General features: G+C 39.2%; 1 protein-coding gene across 1 annotated transcript; it reads right to left on the reverse strand.

Moving 5' to 3' along the window:
* Positions 1 to 1844: 1844 nt before the first annotated feature.
* Positions 1845 to 20333, reverse strand: si:dkey-12h9.6 (macoilin). Its single transcript, XM_031836951.1, has 11 exons — positions 20097 to 20333; positions 17288 to 17429; positions 16810 to 16936; positions 16284 to 16419; positions 15821 to 15999; positions 14492 to 14990; positions 13811 to 13969; positions 11423 to 11596; positions 8680 to 8806; positions 7370 to 7547; positions 1845 to 3618 (listed from the first exon to the last, which is right to left on the reverse strand). Exons 1-11 carry the CDS (start codon positions 20171 to 20173, stop codon positions 3428 to 3430), a joined length of 1989 nt encoding a protein of 662 aa, XP_031692811.1. The 5' UTR covers positions 20174 to 20333; the 3' UTR covers positions 1845 to 3427.
* Between the last annotated feature and the right edge of the window lie 3149 nt (positions 20334 to 23482).

The following is a 23482-nucleotide window of genomic DNA, read 5'->3' on the forward strand; positions in this document are numbered from 1 at the left end:
TAAAGAACTTGGAAAGAGTAGGTATATCCAAACTTTTGACTGGTACTGTAATTCTATAGAGCTATAAAATAATGATATAAAGCTATGACATAATTCTATAAAGCTATGACATAATTCTATAGAGCTATAACATAATTCTAGAGCTATAACATAATTCTATAACGCTATAAAATGATTATATAGCGATTTAACATAAATGGGGAGGGGGACCTTGTGTTATCTCCAGCTGCCTGCGGGTGTCTCCCAGGGCTGAGAACAGGTCCAGTTTGATACGCGTCTCTGCGCTCAGGTTGTACTCCAGGTGCTGAGCCTTGTCCTGCAGGGCTGACAGGGCAGAGAGCAGCACATCCTGCTCCTCCTGTTCCACATAACGATACTTCCCCAGGGCCTGGGATGGGATCAGGGAGAGAGACACTCGCAATAGCCCCAGGGCTACATAGAAGCAGACTGGTTGGCACCCAAATGAATTAAGCTACATTTCACTGTTGTTGTAAAGCGAATTGATGGTGAAACGTAGCGAATTCAGTTTGGATGCCAGGCTAACAAAGGAGCGTGGACTAACAGGGCCGTGTTCAGTAGGTACGATACAGGAGAACAAGGTTTGGAATTGAGTGTAAGGTGGTGGTTGTGCCTGGCGTTGTCCAAAAAGAAACGATTGGTTTCGTTTTCCGTTTTAAACCGTGTGTCCTACTGAACATGACCCTGGTGGTTTAGCAGTCATTCTGAGGTGCTTTTAACAGGATGTGTTTTGGTTCCCCAAACTTGTAGAATGCATTTTTTTTAATACTCGTTTTTGTGTGCTGAAGAATTGCAACGCCCTCATTAGAAAGCCAATTTCCATAGTTCGGGAACCAATGCACCACATGACCACAATATCTATTTCCAACCGTGATGGTGGATTGGTGGATGGCCAGCCATTCAAAAACAATGTGAGCTGAATATTTTTTTAAAACGCTCTAAGGACAGGGGTTCTCAGGGATCCCCGGAGGTACTGCAGGGGGTCCGCTGTCAGATCTCATTAAAAAAATATGAATATGAACAACAACAGATGAAATTAATTTTGGCCAAGCGATCCAAATAACTTTAGAGGGTGCTATACAATACAATGCAATATTATTAATCTACAATGTATGTTCTTAACCCTGGGCAACATGGGCCTGGGAGGGTCACAGGGTTATTGGTATCCACAGTAGTCCACCAATTATATTTTTTCAACTCAATAGGTCTTGTATTGAATACTTCTCAATACATAAATGCACTGTAATTTCAGCTTGAAAACTACAACATTTTCGCTCCGATGCCAAGAGGCAGGCCTTTAAAATGTTCCTTCCCAGGGCCTGAAACTTGGTTAGTCCGGCCATGCACTACCGAAGTCATAGTAAAACTCTTTGTATGCTATTTTTTGTGTTTTGATTATGAGGGTCCCTGATGAATTTTCTCCGACCCCAAAAAGTTTGAGAAGTTTGAGAACCCCTGATCTGGAACATTGACTGCCTTCAGATTATTCACACTTTTTCCAAAATGTGTTGTGTTACAGCCTGAATTTAAAATGTATTAAGTTGAGATAAAAGTTTGACAAATTAATACAAAATGAAAAGCTGAAATGTCTTGGCTCAATAAGTATTCAACCCCTTTGTTATGTCAAGTCTAAATAATTTCCGGAGTAAAAATGGGCTTAACAAGTCACATAATAAGTTGCATGGACTCACTCTGTGTACAATAATAGTGTTGAACATGATTTTTGAATGACTACCTCATCTCTGTACACCACACATACAATTATCTGTAAGGTCCATCAGTCAAGCAGTGAATTTCAAACTGAAGAAAAATCAGGTTCTGTGGTAACTGGTTAATGTGTACATTTTTATTATCAACTGTTTCATCAGAATAGTAAGAATAGCTGGAGCCCTTGAACTATAATATGTATGTACTGCACAATCTTTAGTCACCAATGACATTGTGCCCAAACAACTAGTACTGTATTACACACACCAGTGTCATGCTGACAGAAACATTGATTTACTAAATTAAAGCAGCAAACTTCCATGTGAAAAGTACATCAAGCCTAAAAAGTATTGTTTCGATAGAAAACTGGAAACATGAATTCTAACAAAAAGAGACCAAAAAATGGTAAGATCAATTTCATTAGTATTTATCAATTTGAAAAACAATTCGGGGTGTGTTTTCAAATTCTTTACATTTTGTGTGTGTGTGTGTGTGTGTGTGCGTGCGTGTGTGTGTGTAAAAAAGACTACAAAAACATTACATATCACTTCAATTCAAACACATTACTGTCTCACATTAAATAGTGTTTTACCTCATATTTAGAAAGTAATGTGTATAGGCACATTCAATTTACGGGTAATTTTGCACATCGCTACACAATTTTTGGTCCACAAAATTCCATGTTATATCCATGTTATTCACAACGCTGCCCAACTTTTATAGACAATATCAATTTTCAGATTACTTAACATGACTGGTAAATGGTACAGTGGTGTCAACCACATCTGGGTTCAAATACTATTTGAAATCTTTGAAATACTGTAGTGTTTGCTTTAGTCTGTCTCGAAGAGTTCAAACCCATATGGTCTGGGTTTGAACTCTTGCAACTAAGCTATTGGTTCCATTGTTCCAGACAAGCTCAAGGAAGTATTGATTTCAAATAGTATTTGAACCCAGGTCTGGTACGACCTGATCATCCTTTAACTTGAAGTGACACTGTCTAAAGGACCCAAAAGGTTGATAATCAAGGCCAGGGGTTTGTCCACTGACAATACATGCATTGAATAAACGTTGCCCATCAATATAAGGCAAATGAATAAGAGAGAAACCGAAAACGACATAAGGACAGAGTTGCTAAGAGTGAGCTCAGACAGCCCAATTCTCTTCCAACCTAATCTTGCTCAACCCAAATCACATTACACGGTACATTGTGTCAGGATTCTGAATTGAAAAGCCAACAGTGTCCTAACGGACGAGCATCTATAAAATGTCATATTTACTGTAGCCAAGGGAGCTCAATGTTACATTAACACATCGCCGTAGGCGTCAGAAATCTCACAAATCCTCTGAACTCAAATACTTCTTCAGAGGAAAGACTGAGGAATATTTGCTTTGTGAATTAAGCACCTGTGAAGCATCCAAAGGCTTTTTTGTTTCCCACCTCGCCAATGATTTATGGAGGGTTACTGAGAAGGTAATCATCTCAGACAGTTTATGTTTTGTGAGAACTACCGTATACAAATCCTTGAGACTGATAATGTTGTTGAGCACTGTGACATCATCGCCACAACCAGGAAGTCTCTTGGGTGCTCTCCCGTTTCTAGGAGATAGACGTGTTACAAGTGACTGCACAGGCGGAGCCCTGCTCAAGAGAAGGCTTAAGATGGTCTACCGCATGTTTTCAACAGGTCGTGGTGGATTCTTATTTCTTAAGACACTGGTACATCAGCGCCCGTGGGTTGAGCACATAGCGCTCTGAGTTGAGGAACTTGGTGAGGTACTGCGGTACGGCGGGCCGCGGCGTCATGAAGGACATGCCAGGACTGACAGCCATGACCTCGGCGATCTTGCGTTTCATCTCGCCAATCTCCTTATCCTGCTTGAGTACTTTTCCTGTGGGACAGAGGAGTCACAGTAGAGTCACGATAAGCGATGGAGTTATAGATGAAAAATATAATTTATGAAGTCACTGAATTACTGTATCTGAACTCTCCTTACAGTGTCAAATCCTCACATAATAATCAGGCATACAGTATAACTGAAGTATTCAAGCAAATCTTCCATTGATATCAATGCAAGATTTAAGTTCAAGATCAAGCGACACGTGCATATCTCAAATTGGCAATCGGCTAAATCAATGCTATATAGAACTATGACATAATTCTACAGAGCTATAACACAATTCTATAAAGCTATAACATAATTCCACAAAGCTATAACATAATTCTATGAAGCTATAACAATTCTATAAAGCTATGACATAATTCTACAAAGCTATAACATAATTATATAAAGCTATAACATAATTATATAGAGCTATAACATAATTATATAAAGCTATACCATAATTCTATAGACCTATAACATAATTCTACAAAGCTATAACATAATTCTATAGACCTATGACATAATTCTATGAAGCTATGACAATTCTTCAAAGCTATAACATAAATCTATAAAGCTATGACATAATTCTACAAAGCTATGACATAATTCTATGTAGCTATGACAATTCTACCAAGCTATAACATAATTCTACAAAACTATGACATAATTCTATAAAGCTATGACATAATTCTATAAAGCTATAACATAATTCTATAAAGCTATGACATAATTCTATAAAGCTATGACATAATTCTATAAAGCTATAACATAATTCTATGGAGCTATAACATAATTCTATAAGGCTATAACATAATTCTATGGAGCTATAACATAATTCTATAAGGCTATAACATAATTTTATGAAGCTATGACAATTCTACAAACCTATAAAATAATTCTATAAAGCTATGACATAATTCTATTGACCAATAACATTATTATATAGAACTATAACATAATTCTACAGAGCAATAACATAATTCTATAAAGCTATAACATAATTGTGTAGACCAATAACATAATTCTATAAAGCTATGACATAATTCTACAAAGCTATAACATAATTCTATGGAGCTATAACATAATTCTATAAAGCTATAACATAATTCTACAGAGCAATAACATAATTCTATAAAGCTATGACATAATTCTACAAAGCTATGACATAATTCTATGGAGCTACAACATAATTCTATAGAGCTATAACATAATTCTATAAAGCTATAACATAATTCTACAGAGCTATAACATAATTCTATAAAGCTATAACATAATTCTACAGAGCAATAACATAATTCTATAAAGCTATAACATAATTCTATGGAGCTATAACATAATTCTACAAAGCTATGACATAATTCTATAAAGCTATAACATAATTCTAAAAAGCTATAACATAATTCTATAGACCTATAACATAATTCTACAGAGCAATAACATAATTCTATAAAGCTATAACATAATTCTATGGAGCTATAACATAATTCTACAAAGCTATGACATAATTCTATAAAGCTATAACATAATTCTACAAAGCTATAACATAATTCTATAGACCTATAACATAATTCTACAGAGCAATAACATAATTCTATAAAGCTATAACATAATTCTACAAAGCTATGACATAATTCTATGGAGCTATAACATAATTCTATAAAGCTATAACATAATTCTACAGAGCAATAACATAATTCTATAAAGCTATAACATAATTCTATAGAGCTATAACATAATTATATGAAGCTATAACATAATTCTACAAAACTATGACATAATTCTATAAAGCTATGACATAATTCTATAAAGCTATAACATAATTCTATAGACCTATAACATAATTCTATGAAGCTATAACATAATTATATGAAGCTATAACATAATTCTACAAAACTATGACATAATTCTATAAAGCTATGACATAATTCTATAAAGCTATGACCGAATTATATAAAGCTATGACATAATTCTATAAAGCTATGACCGAATTCTATAAAGCTATGACATAATTCTATAGACCTATAACCGAATTATATAAAGCTATGACATAATTCTATGTAGCTATGACAATTCTACCAAGCTATAACATAATTCTACAAAACTATGACATAATTCTATAAAGCTATGACATAATTCTATAAAGCTATAACATAATTCTATAGACCTTTAACATAATTCTATAAAGCTATGACATAATTCTACAAAGCTATAACATAATTATATGAAGCTATAACATAATTCTATAAAGCTATAACATAATTATATAAAGCAATCACATAATTCTATAAGGCTATAACATAATTTTATGAAGCTATGACATAATTCTATAAAGCTATGACATAATTCTATAGACCTATAACATAATTCTATAGACCTATAACATAATTATATAGAACTATAACATAATTCTACAGAGCTATAACATAATTCTATAAAGCTATAACATAATTCTATAAAGCTATAACATAATTCTATAGACCTATAACATAATTCTATGAAGCTATAACATAATTATATGAAGCTATAACATAATTCTACAAAACTATGACATAATTCTATAAAGCTATGACATAATTCTATAAAGCTATAACATAATTCTATAGACCTATAACCGAATTATATAAAGCTATGACATAATTCTATGTAGCTATGACAATTCTACCAAGCTATAACATAATTCTACAAAACTATGACATAATTCTATAAAGCTATGACATAATTCTATAAAGCTATAACATAATTCTATAGACCTATAACATAATTCTATAAAGTTATGACATAATTCTACAAAGCTATAACATAATTATATGAAGCTATAACATAATTCTATAAAGCTATAACATAATTATATAAAGCTATCACATAATTCTATAAGGCTATAACATAATTTTATGAAGCTATGACATAATTCTATAAAGCTATGACATAATTCTATAGACCTATAACATAATTCTATAGACCTATAACATAATTATATAGAACTATAACATAATTCTACAGAGCTATAACATAATTCTATAAAGCTATAACATCATTCTATAAAGCTATAACATAATTGTATAGACCTATAACATAATTCTACAGAGCTATAACATAATTCTATAGAGCTATAACATAATTCTACAAAGCTATAACATAATTCTATAAAGCTATAACATCATTCTATAAAGCTATAACATCATTCTATAAAGCTATAACATCATTCTATAAAGCTATAACATAATTCTATAGACCTATAACATAATTCTACAGAGCTATAACATAATTCTACAAAGCTATAACATAATTCTATAATTCTATAAAGCTATGACATAATTCTACAAAGCTATAACATAATTCTATAATTCTATAAAGCTATGACATAATTCTATGAAGCTAAAACATTATTCTATAAAGCTATAACATTATTCTATAGACCTATAACATAATTCTATAAAGCTATAACATAATTTTACAAAGCTATAACATAATTCTATAAAGCTATAACATAATTGTATAGACCTATAACATAATTCTATAAAGCTATAACATAATTTTACAAAGCTATAACATAATTCTATAAAGCTATAACATAATTCTATAAAGCTATGACATAATTCTATAGAGCTACAACATAATTCTATAAAGCTATGACATAATTCTATAAAGCTATGACATAATTCTATAAAACTATGACATAATTCTACAAAGCTATAACATAATTCTATAAAGCTATAAAATTATTATATAGCGATTTAACATAAATGGGGAGGGGGACCTTGTGTTATCTCCAGCTGCCTGCGGGTGTCTCCCAGGGCTGAGAACAGGTCCAGTTTGATACGCGTCTCGGCGCTCAGGTTGTACTCCAGGTGCTGAGCCTTGTCCTGCAGGGCTGACAGGGCAGAGAGCAGCACATCCTGCTCCTCCTGTTCCACATAACGATACTTCCCCAGGGCCTGGGATGGGATCAGGGAGAGAGACACTCGCAATAGCCCCAGGGCTACATAGAAGCAGACTGGTTGGCACCCAAATGGATTAAGCTACATTTCACTGTTGTTGTAAAGCGAAGCGAATTCAGTTTGGATGCCAGGCTAACAAAGGAGCGTGGACTAACAGGGCCGTGTTCAGTAGGTACGATACAGGAGAACAAGGTTTGGAATTGAGTGTAAGGTGGTGGTTGTGCCTGGAGTTGTCCAAAAAGAAACGATTGGTTTCGTTTTCCGTTTTAAACCGTGTGTCCTACTGAACATGACCCTGGTGGTTTAGCAGTCATTCTGAGGTGCTTTTAACAGGATGTGCTTTGGTTCCCCAAACTTGTAGAATGCATTTTATTTGAGTGCTGAAGAATTGCAACGCCCTCATTAGAAAGCCAATTTCCCCAGTTCGGGAACCAATGCACCACATGACCACAATATCTATTTCCAACAGTGATGGTGGATTGGTGGATGGCCAGCCATTCAAAAAACAATGTGAGCTGAATATTTTTTTAAACGCTCTAAGGACATGATTCTTTCTTTGTTTTTTGTAAAAGAGGTTTTTAGATATTCACAAGTTAAGTGGAGGTAGTAACAGTTGTATTGGGTTGTATTACTAAATAACTAACTAGTAACCTATGATGAATTCACTTTAAGATGTACAATGTTTTATGAAAGACTTGGCTTCTGCCTCTGCAATGTCTGCATGCTTCATGATGTATATGTCACCACAAGAAAACAATAATCACAAACAACAAGATATTAAATATATGTGAAACGAATACAGTTAGCATACAGTATCGATGAATGCAAATACAAAGTGCCCACATTACAGTACGTTGAGTTCAGGCCAACACAAACAAAACTGAAGATCTGAAAGTCCTCAAAGCACTGGCCGAAACACCATTTCCTGCTACTCAAACCCACAAACACAAATAATGACACAGATAGTCACACGCAACAAGCCACAAGTCTACAAAACGGCATATCCAAAAACACAAGACAACGGAGTATCACTTCAACAACGAGCAAGACGTGAAAACTCACAAACTCCACACGTACATTCGTACGGAACCCACTCGTGTGAAAGAGTAGTACTTTTTTTGGTTTTTACCTCCACTTCATTCACTAGAGCTATTAGACGGCCCTCTTTCCCTTGACTCTCCAGCTGTAGTTGTTTGTACTCTGTCTCTAGATCTTTTTCTTTTTTCCTTAACATTAGGGTCACAGAGTGTTCCTGCCTAGTGTGGTGGAAGATAGAGAGAATAGTACATGCTTTGTTTCAGGTGGTCAGAGAGGTGCTGCTTATTTGTGGGATTTGGGAGGTGGTTGGGGAGGTGGTTGTGGAGGTGGTTGTGGAGGTGGTTGGGGAGGTGGTTGGGGAGGTGGTTGGGGAGGTGGTTGGGGAGGTGGGGTAGTCCAAAGACAAAGAAACATGACAACATCAACAGCAAGCGATCTTGGGATTTTGGGGGGGGGTACTTTGCTGTACTTTTGTTTGCGTAAAACAAATATTGTACTTCACTAATTATTATGCTTTTTTTACTATGATAGTTGTTACCGGCTGCAATGAAAAGAAAGTTAATAGTACAGCAAATAAAAGAAAGAAAAGCAAGTGTTGGTGAAATTAGGATCTGGAGCAGGACAGGGGTTCTCAGGGATCCCTGGAGGTACTGCAGGGGGTCCGCTGTCAGATCTCAATCGTTTTTTTTTTTCATGAATATTACTAACAACAACAGATGAAATTAATTTTGGCCAAGCGGTCCAAATAACTTTAGAGGGTGCTATACAATACAATGCAATATTATTAATCTACAATGTATGTTCTTAACCCTGGGCAACATGGGCCTGGGAGGGTCACAGGGTTATTGGTATCCAATTATATTCTTTCAAGATCTTGTATTGAATACTTCTCAATACATAAATGCACTGTAATTTCAACTTGAAAACTCCAACATTTTCTCTCCGATGCCAAGAGGCAGGCCTTTAAAATGTTCCTTCCTAGGGCCTGAAACTTGGTTAGTCCGGCCATGCACTACCGAAGTCATAGTAAAACTCTTTGTATGCTATTTTTTGTGTTTTGATTATGAGGGTCCCTGATTAATTTTCACCGACCCCAAAAAGTTTGAGAAGTTTGAGAACCCCTGATCTGGAACATTGACTGCCTTCAGATTATTCACGCTTTTTCCAAAATGTGTTGTGTTACAGCCTGAATTTAAAATGTATACAGTTGAGATAAAAGTTTTACAAATTAATACAAAATGAAAAGCTGAAATGTCTTGGCTCAATAAGTATTCAACCCCTTTGTTATGTCAAGTCTAAATCATTTCAGGAGTAAAAATGGGCTTAACAAGTCACATAATAAGTTGCATGGACTCACTCTTTGTACAATAATAGAGTTGAACATTATTTTTTAAATAACTACCTCATCTCTGTACCCCACACGTACAATTATCTGTAAGGTCCCTCAGTCGAGCAGTGAATTTCAAACACAGATTCAACCACAAAGACCAGGTAGGTTATCCAATGCTTGCAAAGAACGACGCCTATTGGTAGAGGGGTAAACATTTTAAAACAGACAATGAATATCCTTTTGAGCATGGTGAAGTGTGGATGGGGTATATACCCAGTCACTACAAAGATACAGGCGTCCTTCCTAACTCAGTTACCGGAGAGGAAGGAAACCGCTCAGGGATTTCACCATGAAACCAGTGGTGACTTTAAAATTGTTACAGAGTTTGGCTGTGATAGAAGAAAACTGAGGATGGATCAACAACATTGTAATTACTCCACAATACTAAGCTAAATGAGAGAGTGAAAAGAAGGAAGCCTGAACAGAATAAAAATATTCCAAAACATGCATCATGTTTGCAACAAGGCACTAAAGTAATACAGCAAAGAAATGTGGCAAAGCAATTAGCTTTTTATCCTGAATACAAAGTGTTATGTTCGGGAAAATCCAAAATAACACATTACTGAGTACCACTCTCCCTATTTTCAAGTATAGTGGTGGCTGCATCATGTTATGGGTGTGCTTGTAATTGTTAAGGGCTGGGGAGTTTTCAGGATAAAAAATAAATGGAATAGAGCAATGATCATGGCAAAATCCTAGAGGAAAACCTGTTTCAATCTGCTTTCCACCAGACACTGTGAGATGAATTCACCTTTCAGCAGGACAATAACCTAAAACACAAGGCCAAATCTACACTGGAGTTGCTTCCCAAGAGGACAGTGAATGTTCCTGAGTGGCCGAGTGACAGTTTTGACTTAAATCTACTTAAATATATGGCAAGACCTGAAAATGGTTCTCTAGCAATAATCAAAAAACAATTTGACAGAGCTTGAAGAATGTGTATAATAATAATGGGCAAATGTTGCACAATCCAGGTGTGGAAAGCTCTTACAGACTTACCCAGAAAGACTCACAGCTGTAATCGCTGTCAAAGGTGCTTCTACAAAGCATTGACTCAGGGGTGTGAATACAGTATGTAAATTAGATTTCTCTATTTCTCTTTCAATAAATTTGCAAAAATGTCAAAAAACATGTTTTCACTTTGTGATGAGAGAGAAAAAAATATTGAATCCATTTTGAATTCAGGTTGTAACACAACAAAATGTGGAATAAGTCAAGGGGTATAAATACTTTCTGAAGGCACTGTATATAGTGTGCACTACTTTTGACCATAGTACTATGGGCCCTGGTCAAAAATAGTGAACTACATAGGGAATAGGGTGCCATTTGGGACGCAGCCTCAATAGCATCTGAGGGTAAAGGTTGTTGTGTTACATGCAAGTCATACATTTATATGCATTTTAATACAAAATAATGGCGGAAGGTGAGAGAGTGAGTGCCATACCTGTTTGGTAGACTACTACGAGCTAAGATGGCCGCCTCCTCTAGTTTGTGAGCCTGGAGTTCGGCCAGCTGTTTCTCTATGGAGAGCCTGGCCTCTGTCTCTGCTCTGGTCTTCTTCTCTAGCACGGCGCTGATCTGCTTGTCTTTCTGCTTGGTCTTGGTCAGAGACAAGATCCTGAAACACAGAGTCAAACCACAATGTTCTAGACCAGGGATGGGCAACTGTCGCATTCCCCCTTTTGTAGGCCTGCGGCCTGTGGGTACCCAGACTCATGAGCCACTGCGGCCTAGTGGTGGCCCTCACCCCCATCAAAGTTGCCCATCCCTGTTCTAGACTATTTGGTCTGTATCCTACATGGTACCCTATTCCCTACATAGTGCACTACATTTGACCAGAGCCCTATGGGCCCAATAAGGTGCATTTTGCATGCAGCATTGGTGTATGTGAATCAATACATTCCATTCCCACTAAATTGGTTAGAAGGTTCAAAACGTGAAAAGGATTTCAGTAGCACTTCATGTGATTCTCCAAAGCTAAAGTATCATTTCAGCCAGTAGTTTGAAAGAAGTGCTCACGAGCCAAAACGGGTCCCTGAAAATGTTGCACAATTGGGTACTACGTAATTCATTTCATGTTCCGTCCTGTTTTTTTGGGCAATTTGTATGAAATGTTTTGAATTCCAATGTGTAAAATATGTTATGAATTTGTAAGTGCTTAAGATCCCGGACTGCATCTTTAACATAGTTATTTCATTTTAGTATAATCACATTATTGCATCAAGGTACTTTATTTTATTTTTATTTCACCTTTATTTAACCAGGTAGGCTAGTTGAGAACAAGTTCTCATTTGCAACTGCGACCTGGCCAAGATAAAGCATAGTAGTGTGAGCAGACAACAAAGAGTTACACATGGAGTAAACAATTAACAAGTCAATAACACAGTAGAAAACAAAGGGGGAGTCTATATACAATGTGTGCAAAAGGCATGAGGTAGGCAAATAATTACAATTTTGCAGATTAACACTGGAGTGATGAATGATCAGATGGTCATGTACAGGTAGAGATATTGGTGTGCAAAAGAGCAGAAAAGTAAATAAATAAAAACAGTATGGGGATGAGGTAGGTGAAAAAGGGTGGGCTATTTACCAATAGACTATGTACAGCTGCAGCGATCGGTTAGCTGCTCAGATAGCTGATGTTTGAAGTTGGTGAGGGAGATAAAAGTCTCCAACTTCAGCGATTTTTGCAATTCGTTCCAGTCACAGGCAGCAGAGTACTGGAACGAAAGGCGGCCAAATGAGGTGTTGGCTTTAGGGATGATCAGTGAGATACACCTGCTGGAGCGCGTGCTACGGATGGGTGTTGCCATCGTGACCAGTGAGCTGAGATAAGGCGGAGCTTTACCTAGCATGGACTTGTAGATGACCTGGAGCCAGTGGGTCTGGCGACGAATATGTAGCGAGGGCCAGCCGACTAGAGCATACAAGTCGCAGTGGTGGGTGGTATAAGGTGCTTTAGTGACAAAACGGATGGCACTGTGATAGACTGCATCCAGTTTGCTGAGTAGAGTGTTGGAAGCCATTTTGTAGATGACATCGCCGAAGTCGAGGATCGGTAGGATAGTCAGTTTTACTAGGGTAAGCTTGGCGGCGTGAGTGAAGGAGGCTTTGTTGCGGAATAGAAAGCAGACTCTTGATTTGATTTTCGATTGGAGATGTTTGATATGAGTCTGGAAGGAGAGTTTGCAGTCTAGCCAGACACCTAGGTACTTATAGACGTCCACATATTCTAGGTCGGAACCATCCAGGGTGGTGATGCTAGTCGGGCATGCGGGTGCAGGCAGCGACCGGTTGAAAAGCATGCATTTGGTTTTACTAGCGTTTAAGAGCAGTTGGAGGCCACGGAAGGAGTGTTGTATGGCATTGAAGCTTGTTTGGAGGTTAGATAGCACAGTGTACTACACCACATAGCTTACTGGTGCTAACCTGGCTTGAGTACAATACTCAATAGTGCCATATGTGGAGGGTGGTGGGGTACAGGGGGGACATGACATAACATTTTAAACAGAGCGTCAGTGCATATGATAATTATAAACAGTAAATGTTTTATTGTCACATCCACTAGAGAGGTGCATGGAATGTGTTGTTTTACAGGGTCAGCCATAGCAAGTGCCTTGCTCAAGGGCACATCTACAGATCTTTCACCTTGTCGGCTCGGGTATTCAAACCAGCGACCTTTCGTTTACTGGCCCAATGCTCTACCCACTAGGCCACCTGCCTAGTAACCAGCAGGGGGAGCCAAAAACAGAGTATGGCAGACAGACAGGGCACTTGGGTCACTATGTGAGGCAAAACAAAATAGACCATAAAATGCAATGTTATCACTCACTTGCTCTGGAGCAGATCGTTGTTCTGCCTGAGCAAAGACACCTCGGGCCTCAGGCTGTGCTCGCTGTTGGTCAGGTTGCAGACGTGGCTGCGCAGCTCCTGCTCACCTTGTCTGCTGGCCTGCAGCTCGCCCTTCAGCCTCCTCATCTCCTGCTCCAGCCTGGAAAATGGGGGAGAGGGGGAGGGAGAAGGGGTAGGGGAGAGAAGGAGGTAGAGAGAGAGGGGGAAATAGATAGAGGGAGGTGGAGAGAGAGGGAGGTGGAGAGAGAGGGAGGTGGAGAGAGAGGGAGGTGTAGAGAGAGGGAGGTAGAGAGAGAGGGAGGTGGAGAGATAGGGAGGTGGAGAGATAGGGAGGTGGAGAGATAGGGAGGTAGAGAGATAGTGAGGTCGAGAGATAGGGAGGTGGAGAGATAGGGAGGTGGAGAGATAGGGAGGTGGAGAGATAGGGAGGTGGAGAGAGAGGGAGGTGGAGAGATAGGGAGGTGGAGAGATAGGGAGGTGGAGAGAGAGGGAGGTGGAGAGAGGGAGGTTGAGGGGGAAAGATATATAGGGGGGAGAGAGAGATAGAGGGGAGAGAGAGAGGGAGGTAGAGAGAGAGAGAGGTAAAGAATAAGAAGCGACATCTCTCTGTGTGTCTCCAAAGCCAATGAAATGAAAGTGAATGGCGGCGGAGTATCCCTACTTAGTGATTTGGTCAGCGTGAGGATTTGGCGCGACGGGGCCCTTGTCTGTGGCGTGCCGATTGGGGCTGACCGTTTTGGACCCGTTCTTCTGCTTCCTTTCAGACCTGCCAGTGGGAGGAGGCGAAGGGATGTTAGCGGCGCCAGGGGACATCCTGCGTGCTTTGGGGGAGGAGGATGAGCTTTTGGGGGCACGGGGGACTTTGCCGCCTTGCTCCTCCTGAGGTAGATTTTCGCTGGTGGCCGAAGACTCAGTCGACCCTCCTCCTGTCGACCTTCCTCCTGTTCCACCGTCGGTGGGGGGGTACCTAGGTTTGGAGGACGGGGGTGGCTGGGGATTTGAGTCTCCCAGCGTTGTTGCCTCCACACCCCTCTCGGTCCCTCCCTGCTCCACTCCACTGTGGATCTGGAGGCAGTCCATGGTGAGTCTCTCGTCAGACGCCACAGCACCGTTCTGACACTGGTACTGACTGGACTCAGGTTTAGGCCTCCACTTTGAGTCTGCAGGGGGGAAAGAGCTATATTTCAAAGAAAATATCTAGCGAAAGAGTATTGGACTCACAGTGAGATGTAACATTTATCTTCCTACATGCATAGAGATATTAAAGTGGAGCATTAACTAAAAATGTCCTCCTTTGGCATTATATGAGTTCCAAATGGCTCCACTTTCTCTATGTACTGAACTACTTTGACCAGGGCCCATCTAAAGGGTTTAACCTGAAAACAACTGCCTTACCAGGGCCCATCTAAAGGGATTAACCTGAAAACAACTGCCTTACCAGGGCCCATCTAAAGGGATTAACCTGAAAACAACTGCCTTACCAGGGCCCATCTAAAGGGTTCAACCTGAAAACAACTGCCTTACCAGGGCTCATCTAAACGGTTTAACCTGAAAACAACTGCCTTACCAGGGCCCATCTAAAGGGTTTAACCTGAAAACAACTGCCTTACCAGGGCCCATCTAAAGGGTTTAACCTGAAAACAACTGCCTTACCAGGGCCCATCTAAAGGGCTTAACCTGAAAACAACTGCCTTACCAGGGCCCATCTAAAGGGTTCAACCTGAAAACAACTGCCTTACCAGGGCCCATCTAAAGGGTTTAACCTGGAAACAACTGCCTTACCAGGGCCCATCTAAAGGGTTCAACCTGAAAACAACTGCCTTACCAGGGCCCATCTAAAGGGTTTAACCTGAAAACAACTGCATTACCAAACAAAGCAGTACTACCATTGGGTGAGCAGTAGGCACAATCTCCGCTGTACTTACTGCCTTTGCAGCTGTACTTACTGCCGTTGATGTCTGTGATGCTCTTGGGGTAAAGCTGTACTTACTGCCATTGTCGTCTGTGATGCTCTTGGGGTAAAGCTGCAGGCCCAGAGGTAGGGACTGTTCCAGGAGGTGCATATGGAAGTTGTTTTCGCTCTGCACAGCTTTCTGCGTCCGCAGTTTGAAGATGCTGGTGAAGTAACATGTGGCGTCGAACCCCAGATAGACAACAGGGTAGCCAATGCTGGGGGGAAGGGGGGGGGGGGGGGGAGCAGGAGAGAGAAAATAAATATTAAATAATGGCCTACATTATTGTGTGTCATGATGACAAACACGTGCATGAGCAGAGTTCGCCACTTGTGATTCATTGCGATTTTAAGACGTTAGCTTAAACCCACTCAATTCAAGCGGTTGTGAAAATCCTTGGCATTTAGAAAGTATCTACAGCGTATAAACTGGGTTTGTTTGGAAGATTCTGCTCGAGGGTAAATATTTGGTGAGAAGTGCTTTGTGTTTCAATCGACCTACCAGTGCGCGGCGAAGAGATGAGACAGGTTGGCGTGGGAGTTGTTCAGATCTTTGAGCCTCAACGAAGCATCCGTGTACACCAGCATCACCCACAGGGACACCCACAGGGACACCGTTGACATACAGATGCCTTTCTCTGAGAAGAATAAATCAATTATTATAAAAAACATCACAACTTACCAAGAGAAAATACTAAGCTTATGTTCATAGCTAGTGTAGCTACCACCAGAACTGTGCTTTTACAAACAAAACAGCATAATGTGATTCCATTTCTATGTAACGGGTTGAAACATTCAATTACGTCAAATTTCATCATTTATATTATGTCAGATTTCATAATTGTAAAAGTTTACATAATGGAAGGTTTCATCTGTTACCAGAATGGTTTGTTTCAACTCTTTACAGAAACATGTGACTTGTTAGACATCAATTAAATAACATTCCACATTATCCTTATCTAAGGCATTCCACAGCTAGGCAATACAATACATATTGTTGAGCTGTAAAACAGGCTTGATATACTTACCTGTGTGCCAAATGTAATTGAATAAGACATAGGTGCTGGCTGCGAAGAACAACCAGTGGAGGGGAACAAAAATGAAACAAAAGATGTCCAGGGTGAACGCCGCACACACAAACACCACACAAATCACCTGCAACAGAGAGACATTATGTTGGTGCTGTGTTGGACAGCTACATTTAATTCTGTCTTGCTTGAGTTTCGTACAAGATGACAATGGCTGTGGTATATAACAGGTTTATAACATTTATATAACAGGTTGCAAGGCCTAAAACTATTTTCAACAATATTTTGATCTCAATACTTTACTGTTATTGACTTCCATCTAGTAGACCATTAAGGTAGGGCAGCATCCCAAATGGAACCCTATTTCCTGTGATATAGTGCACTACTTTCAAAAGTAGGGTTCTGGTCCAAAGTAGTGCACTATATTATAGGGAATAGGGTGCCATTTGGGACACAAGATAACTGATAAAGTCCTCACCAGCCCATGGCAGTGGAAAGTGGTGTAGACGCTCCTGAAGAATAGCCAACAGGGCCACAGGTATTCCAATCGAAACTCCAGTATAAAATCTGCCAGGAGCACCAGAGTCCACACGATCATAAACTTCAGAAAGGTGTAAGCGCTGCAAAACAGGCATAAGAGGAGGATATGAAGAGTTTAATTCCAAAACGCTATATATCCATTTTCAGAAATGTTGGTAAATTTGTTTTTGTTTGTTTAAAGAACTATGTTGGAAAAAAGTCAAGATCATGTTATAATACTTTTATTGCATCAAATGGTTGTTTTATCCAACAGAATAGAGTATTTTGTTAACTATTGCATGTGTGTTCTACTGAGGATGGGCCTCTGGGAAATAACACTGACAGGAGATTTACGATGTCTTTTGGGTGATAGAACCTAAGAGCATTCCAGAGCATGAGTTCTATACGGGGCCAGACACTGGTCTCTACACAATGAAAACTGCTGACACAGCAGATGCTGTCTGCTATGTATTATAGGTATCTTTCATACAGATCTTAACCTTGTGACCAATTCTATATATCTGTTGTTCGTCATGTAGGTTGAAAGGGGTTTATCTTAGCTATAAAAGTCCTTTGTACTTTTGTCTCGGGGCTCTCAACGAATCATCTGAGCGTGAATCTTCGACCAGCCATGAGCAGCCATCATTATCGTAGAGCATTACATCTATTCACATTATATGTGTGTGTTGTATTGACCTGCTCCCTTATTAATAAGTGTTTAAAGATTTTTAAGTATAATTCTGACTTGTGTGATAAGTTTATCTCTTCTCATTTGATAGTAAAGAAATTAACCACCACAGAACATAGGAAAGAGACTGGTGTGTTTTTTCACTATTTAATCAAGGCATTGGGTTGTTCAATGACAGACATGTATTTGTTTGAAACATATCACTAGATAGTTTGTCTCTATGAAATGAAACAATCACATTTTGTTGAAAAACCCCCAGATATAAAAAGTTAGCATTGCAAGGTTTTACACCGTCTAATGATACAAATAATGCCATTTTTTTGTAACGAGCTGTACAAATGATACATTTGTGACATCATATTTTTTAAATATATATATTTTAAAATGAATCAGTAGAGTATTATGAGATATTGGGTGGTGGACTGTTCTTGATGTACACCGGAAACTGTTACAGTTCTTGACTCAAACCGGTGAGCTACCATACCCCATTCCAAGGCACTTAAATATTTTGTCTTGCCCAGTCATTCTCTGAATGGAACACATACACAATCCATGTCTCAATTTTCTCAAAGCTTGAAAATCAAATCATTTGTCTCCTACCCTTCATCTACACTGATGGAAGTGGATTTACCAAGTGACATCAATAAGGTATCATAGCTTTCACCTGGATTCACCTAGTTAGTCTATGTCATGGAAAGAGCAGTCTAGTGTTTTGCAACAAAACCAATTACAATATACATCTAAGAGGACTGTAATATTTTACATACTGGTACCCATAAGCATTCATTTCTGATGAAAAAACACAAGTGTGAAAATTGGTGGATATAGCTTTTTGTAAATAAACTCTTCTGATGTAAAATGTGTGTGTTATAATTTTATGGAATAATGGTAAAAATGTCATGCTGATGATCTGTGATTGAAGGTTAAAAAAACATCTAAATCTACTGGAAGAGCTAAATGTAGCTTATTTCTCACGATATAGGCCTAAGCCCGTTATTATCATGCATTTGGCAGGAATATTGGCAAACTGTGAAAGATACTGTTACTTTTATGTAAAAGGTGTGCAAAACATTTTGAAGTCTTGCTTCATTAAATATAATAAACGGACTTATGCATATAAAGCTTCATTCAATTAGGTGATCCATAGACTCACATAGGGATTCATCTCATTAGGCAAATAGTATAATCACTAAATCACGATTCATTACATTATTTTACATTTGGGAACCCAACCTAGTTTTATATAGGCTATCATCTTGGAGAAAATAGACACTTGGATAAGATAATGCCTACATTCTCTCATTATAGACTACACTCCTGTCTTGTTTTCAACAACTCCTTTGTTCGTGCGCTCGACACCTACATAGCGTACTGTTATTACATCAACCCCTTTTTTGTTTGGTAACCATGACAACGTTTCATCCGCGATACTGGGTACCACCCCCCCCCCCCCCACCCCCCACACACACAAAGGAAATGAAAGAGGAGATGATCTCAATTGAAATGTATATTCTAGTCCTTTTACCAGACGCGCTTTTCCAGAGCAACTTCCAGTTCGTGAATTCATACACTGAACATACCTCAGCGCTTTGTCTCGTCACAAAGGGGACATCGCGAAATCTCTATTGGTCTAGACACGCTGTCTGTAACTAAATGCCTGAAATGCCTACCTGGTAGTAAGCTGACATTGTACGAATAGGTTTAAGTAGGCCTATATCTATTAAGGTCAGAGCATATAATAATAATAATAATAGCCTACACGATTTTTGATTATTGTAGCATAATTGAATGGTTAGCCTTCAAATGAGAGAAGATAGCCTGAATCATGTACTGTAAAAACTACCCACATCAAGTTGGAAAGGCTTATTTTTCAAGTTGACTCCGCTATAATGTTTGTAGGCCTATTTAGCAACCACAATGTCATTTTCCATATCATACAGCGTCCAAGAGTAGGCTAAAGGGAAGAAGAAATTATTGTGATAAAAATAGACATCAGGTGAGAATGACGAAGATGCGCATTACACAAAGCCTAGCAACAACAAAAGCAACGGCATCCGGTCGATGCGTCACCTCACTATACCTTTCAGATATCTCCTCCGTAATTTTTATCTTTTTCATTTTCCGTAGCTTGCTTGCGTCCACATAACGTTTCTTCATTGTATGGCTTCTATTCCTTGTGCTCTAATAAACCGCAAAAAGCGGCAATCAATGTAGGAAAAAACGAATATGGATGGCCTTGTTAGAAAACAACCTGATATTTTGAGGCTTTGTGTATGAATGAAACTCCACCACGGATGCTACTGTACGCATGTGCAGTACTTCGACGTCTCAAGCGCGCGATGGAGACAACACTCACATGAGTGCTATACGGAATCATTGGGATGTCGCTACCCCAAACCCTAGGATTCCGGATAGCACGGACCCTTCTGTGGCCACATCCTTTTATTATAAGCCAGCGGCTACATCGAGCTGAGGGGAGAATCATAGTACTTAGGCTATGAAAAATGTTTGAAAGCAAAGAGAAACGGCCCAATAGTCGAGGAGCTGGACAAGGACGACAAAATATTCCCCCTTTCAGCTCAGGTACGAAATCTTGCTATCAGCTCTCTCACTGATACAGTTTGAGTTAAAGGGTTTATTCCAGGTCATAGGTTAGGTGTCTTCTAGGCCTATATGTGTCTCGTCATAGCCCTATTCGGATGATTCGTTTTCATGCAAGGAGTATACTTTTTTGAAATAGAGGAAAGTAGAGAACAGCTGTGTAGGTCACATGTAGACCTACTAAATAGCCCTAAACGTCAATTTACATTAGTAGGTACTTAAACCTGTTCTGGAGCCTTTATCAGGGTATGCTCATCAGGGTTGGGATCAATTCCATTTCAATTCGGTCTTTTCTGGAAGTACATTTAGGCTTAACTTCAAACATGTCAGCCTCAGCTGTAAGTGCATAGATCATAAACGTGCAAAAGATATATTCAACATATTCATAAAGTCTTTAGGTAGTTACTATTCACTTATGTCCCTCCCCATCTCATGGGAGAATAATTGATGTGTCTGAAATGGCATGCTATTCCATATAGTGAATTGCTTTTGACCAGGGCCCATGGCTTTGGTCAAAGTAGTGCACTAGGCCATACCCACTCAGCACAAACTCAGTTCAACGTCTAGTTTTGATTTACATTTGGTTGAGTTATCAACTAAGGTGAATTCAACGTGAAATCAATCAAACATTTCACCATGCCATTAGATTTAGGTTAAAAGTTGGGTTAAAAAGAAAAGACAAAATGTTCTTATGTTGAATACTTTTTACAAATCCAATTTGTTTTCCATGTTGATTCAACCTCATCACAGACACTTTCAGACACAGACATGGTTATCTGGTGAACTGGGACCATGGTGAATTCAATTTTATTGTTCGATCTGTGCAACTATCCAACCATATTTGAAAAACATGCTTTGTGTGCTTGTGTCATCTTTTGTCCTTACAATCAACATTGCTACCTGCCCTAGACTACCTGCCCTAGAGTACTGTCACATATACTCCCTCTCCGGCACTCGAGGTCACCAAGCTGCTCATTATTACACACACATATCACCATCATTATGCGCACCAGCCACTCATCAGACTCACCTGGACTCCATCACCTGCCTGATGTCACTTCCTTTGGTTCTTTCCCCAGGCGTTATTGTTTCTGTTCCAGTGTTCATGTCTGTACACTACCTGTGTCTCTTGTTTTGTTCTATGTTAATTTATTAATTAAATACACTCCCTGGACTTGCTTCCCAACTCCCAGCGTACACGTTAGAGTCACTCATTCCATTTGTTATACTTTTTGTGTATGCTATGCATAGCCGCGGGAAGTAGGGGTGCTGAGGGTGTAAATCAAAGTAAAAATTTGTAGTAATAAATCCAAAATTTAAACAGATTTTTCACAAAAGTAGTGAACTGGGCCTTTAATAGTCCTGTATTACTGGACGGATATAGCTGTCTGCAGCGTCAGTGCGGGCAAAAAGATTTGTTCAGGCCCCCCATCAACAAAAACATTCTCAGCAAAAAATACAATTTCCCTGTGCAGTCTCCTCTCTCTACAGCCACTTCCACCACTTCCTGCGCTTACAGGAATAAGTACTCCAACTGCTCTAGCCTGGCAAAGAAGTGGAGCTGAACCACCCTCAAGTTGCCACCTGGCATCCTGCGTCCAAGTGCACCAACTGATCGCCTGCCCTGAGACACCCTGAGATGATAGGCTCACCTGTCAACTTAATGAATCAACTTCACTTTATTTAATATAGCTGTAAGCTGTACGTTTGTATTTAAGCCCTTTCTATCCTCTACAGAACCAATTAGACTAGGAACATTTCAAGTTTGACTGTTGGGAGACTGGTTTGCTGGACGGCCATGTGTATCATAATGACTTGTAGTTTACATTTTGACTCAAGCATCAAACTACAAGTACACTTATTTTTACAACTTCATTCAAGATTTAAAAAAATATATATATGTATCAAGGACATGATAAGAGTTTGCAATGTTATGCAAAGACACAAGTGCAGCCACTTAACAAGGCCACTGAGCTACGTGTTGATAAAACAACTTGGTTTGGTATACAGCTGAAGGAAGGGCATGGAGGAATGTAACCACTCAACTGATCAACGTGATAGTTCTAAACATATTTGGAGGCGATACAATGTTTACAAAAACTCAAAACATAAAACATTTAGTGATACATCCTTTGCATTGTGATGGGGTTCTAAAGCTCATGCCACATTTAAAAGTTATATTCTCCAAGAATTACCATTGAGCAGCATTACTTATCCCAGACTGTGCCTTTAAAATAAAAGGGTGCAGTGTTGTTCATTGGCCCAGAGAGGTCAATATTGTATAGAGCTAACTTGAGTAGTTATAGCATGACTTGTTTGAAGACAAAAATAGATAAAAAAACAAAAACATTCAAGGACAACCAAATGAAGTGATGTGTCGTTTACATAGCGGGGTTCGTTGTGTCGTTTACATAGCGGGGTTCGTTGTGTCGTTTACATAGCGGGGTTCGTTGTGTCGTTTACATAGCGGGGTTCGTTGTGTCGTTTACATAGCGGGGTTCGTTGTGACGTTTACATAGCGGGGTTCGTTGTGACGTTTACATAGCGGGGTTCGTTGTGACGTTTACATAGCGGGGTTCGTTGTGACGTTTACATAGCGGGGTTCGTTGTGTCGTTTACATAGCGGGGTTCGTTGTGTCGTTTACATAGCGGGGTTCGTTGTGACGTTTACATAGCGGGGTTCGTTGTGTCGTTTACATAGCGGGGTTCGTTGTGTCGTTTACATAGCGGGGTTCGTTGTGTCGTTTACATAGCGGGGTTCGTTGTGTCGTTTACATAGCGGGGTTCGTTGTGTCGTTTACATAGCGGGGTTCGTTGTGACGTTTACATAGCGGGGTTCGTTGTGACGTTTACATAGCGGGGTTC

The sequence above is a fragment of the Oncorhynchus kisutch genome, linkage group LG12 (assembly GCF_002021735.2).
Source record: "Oncorhynchus kisutch isolate 150728-3 linkage group LG12, Okis_V2, whole genome shotgun sequence".
In the NCBI taxonomy this organism is placed as follows: domain Eukaryota; kingdom Metazoa; phylum Chordata; class Actinopteri; order Salmoniformes; family Salmonidae; genus Oncorhynchus; species Oncorhynchus kisutch.

Bases quoted from the DNA above. Each gene is read 5' to 3' on its own strand.
- si:dkey-12h9.6 (XM_031836951.1), bottom strand. From the start codon at position 20,173: ATGAAGAAACGTTATGTGGACGCAAGCAAGCTACGGAAAATGAAAAAG. The intron at 16,000-16,283 runs GTAGGTCGATTG...CCTTCCCCCCAG, and splicing joins CATCTCTTCGCCGCGCACTG to CATTGGCTACCCTGTTGTCT. The intron at 11,597-13,810 runs GTGAGTGATAAC...TCTGTGTTTCAG, and splicing joins AACGATCTGCTCCAGAGCAA to GATCTTGTCTCTGACCAAGA.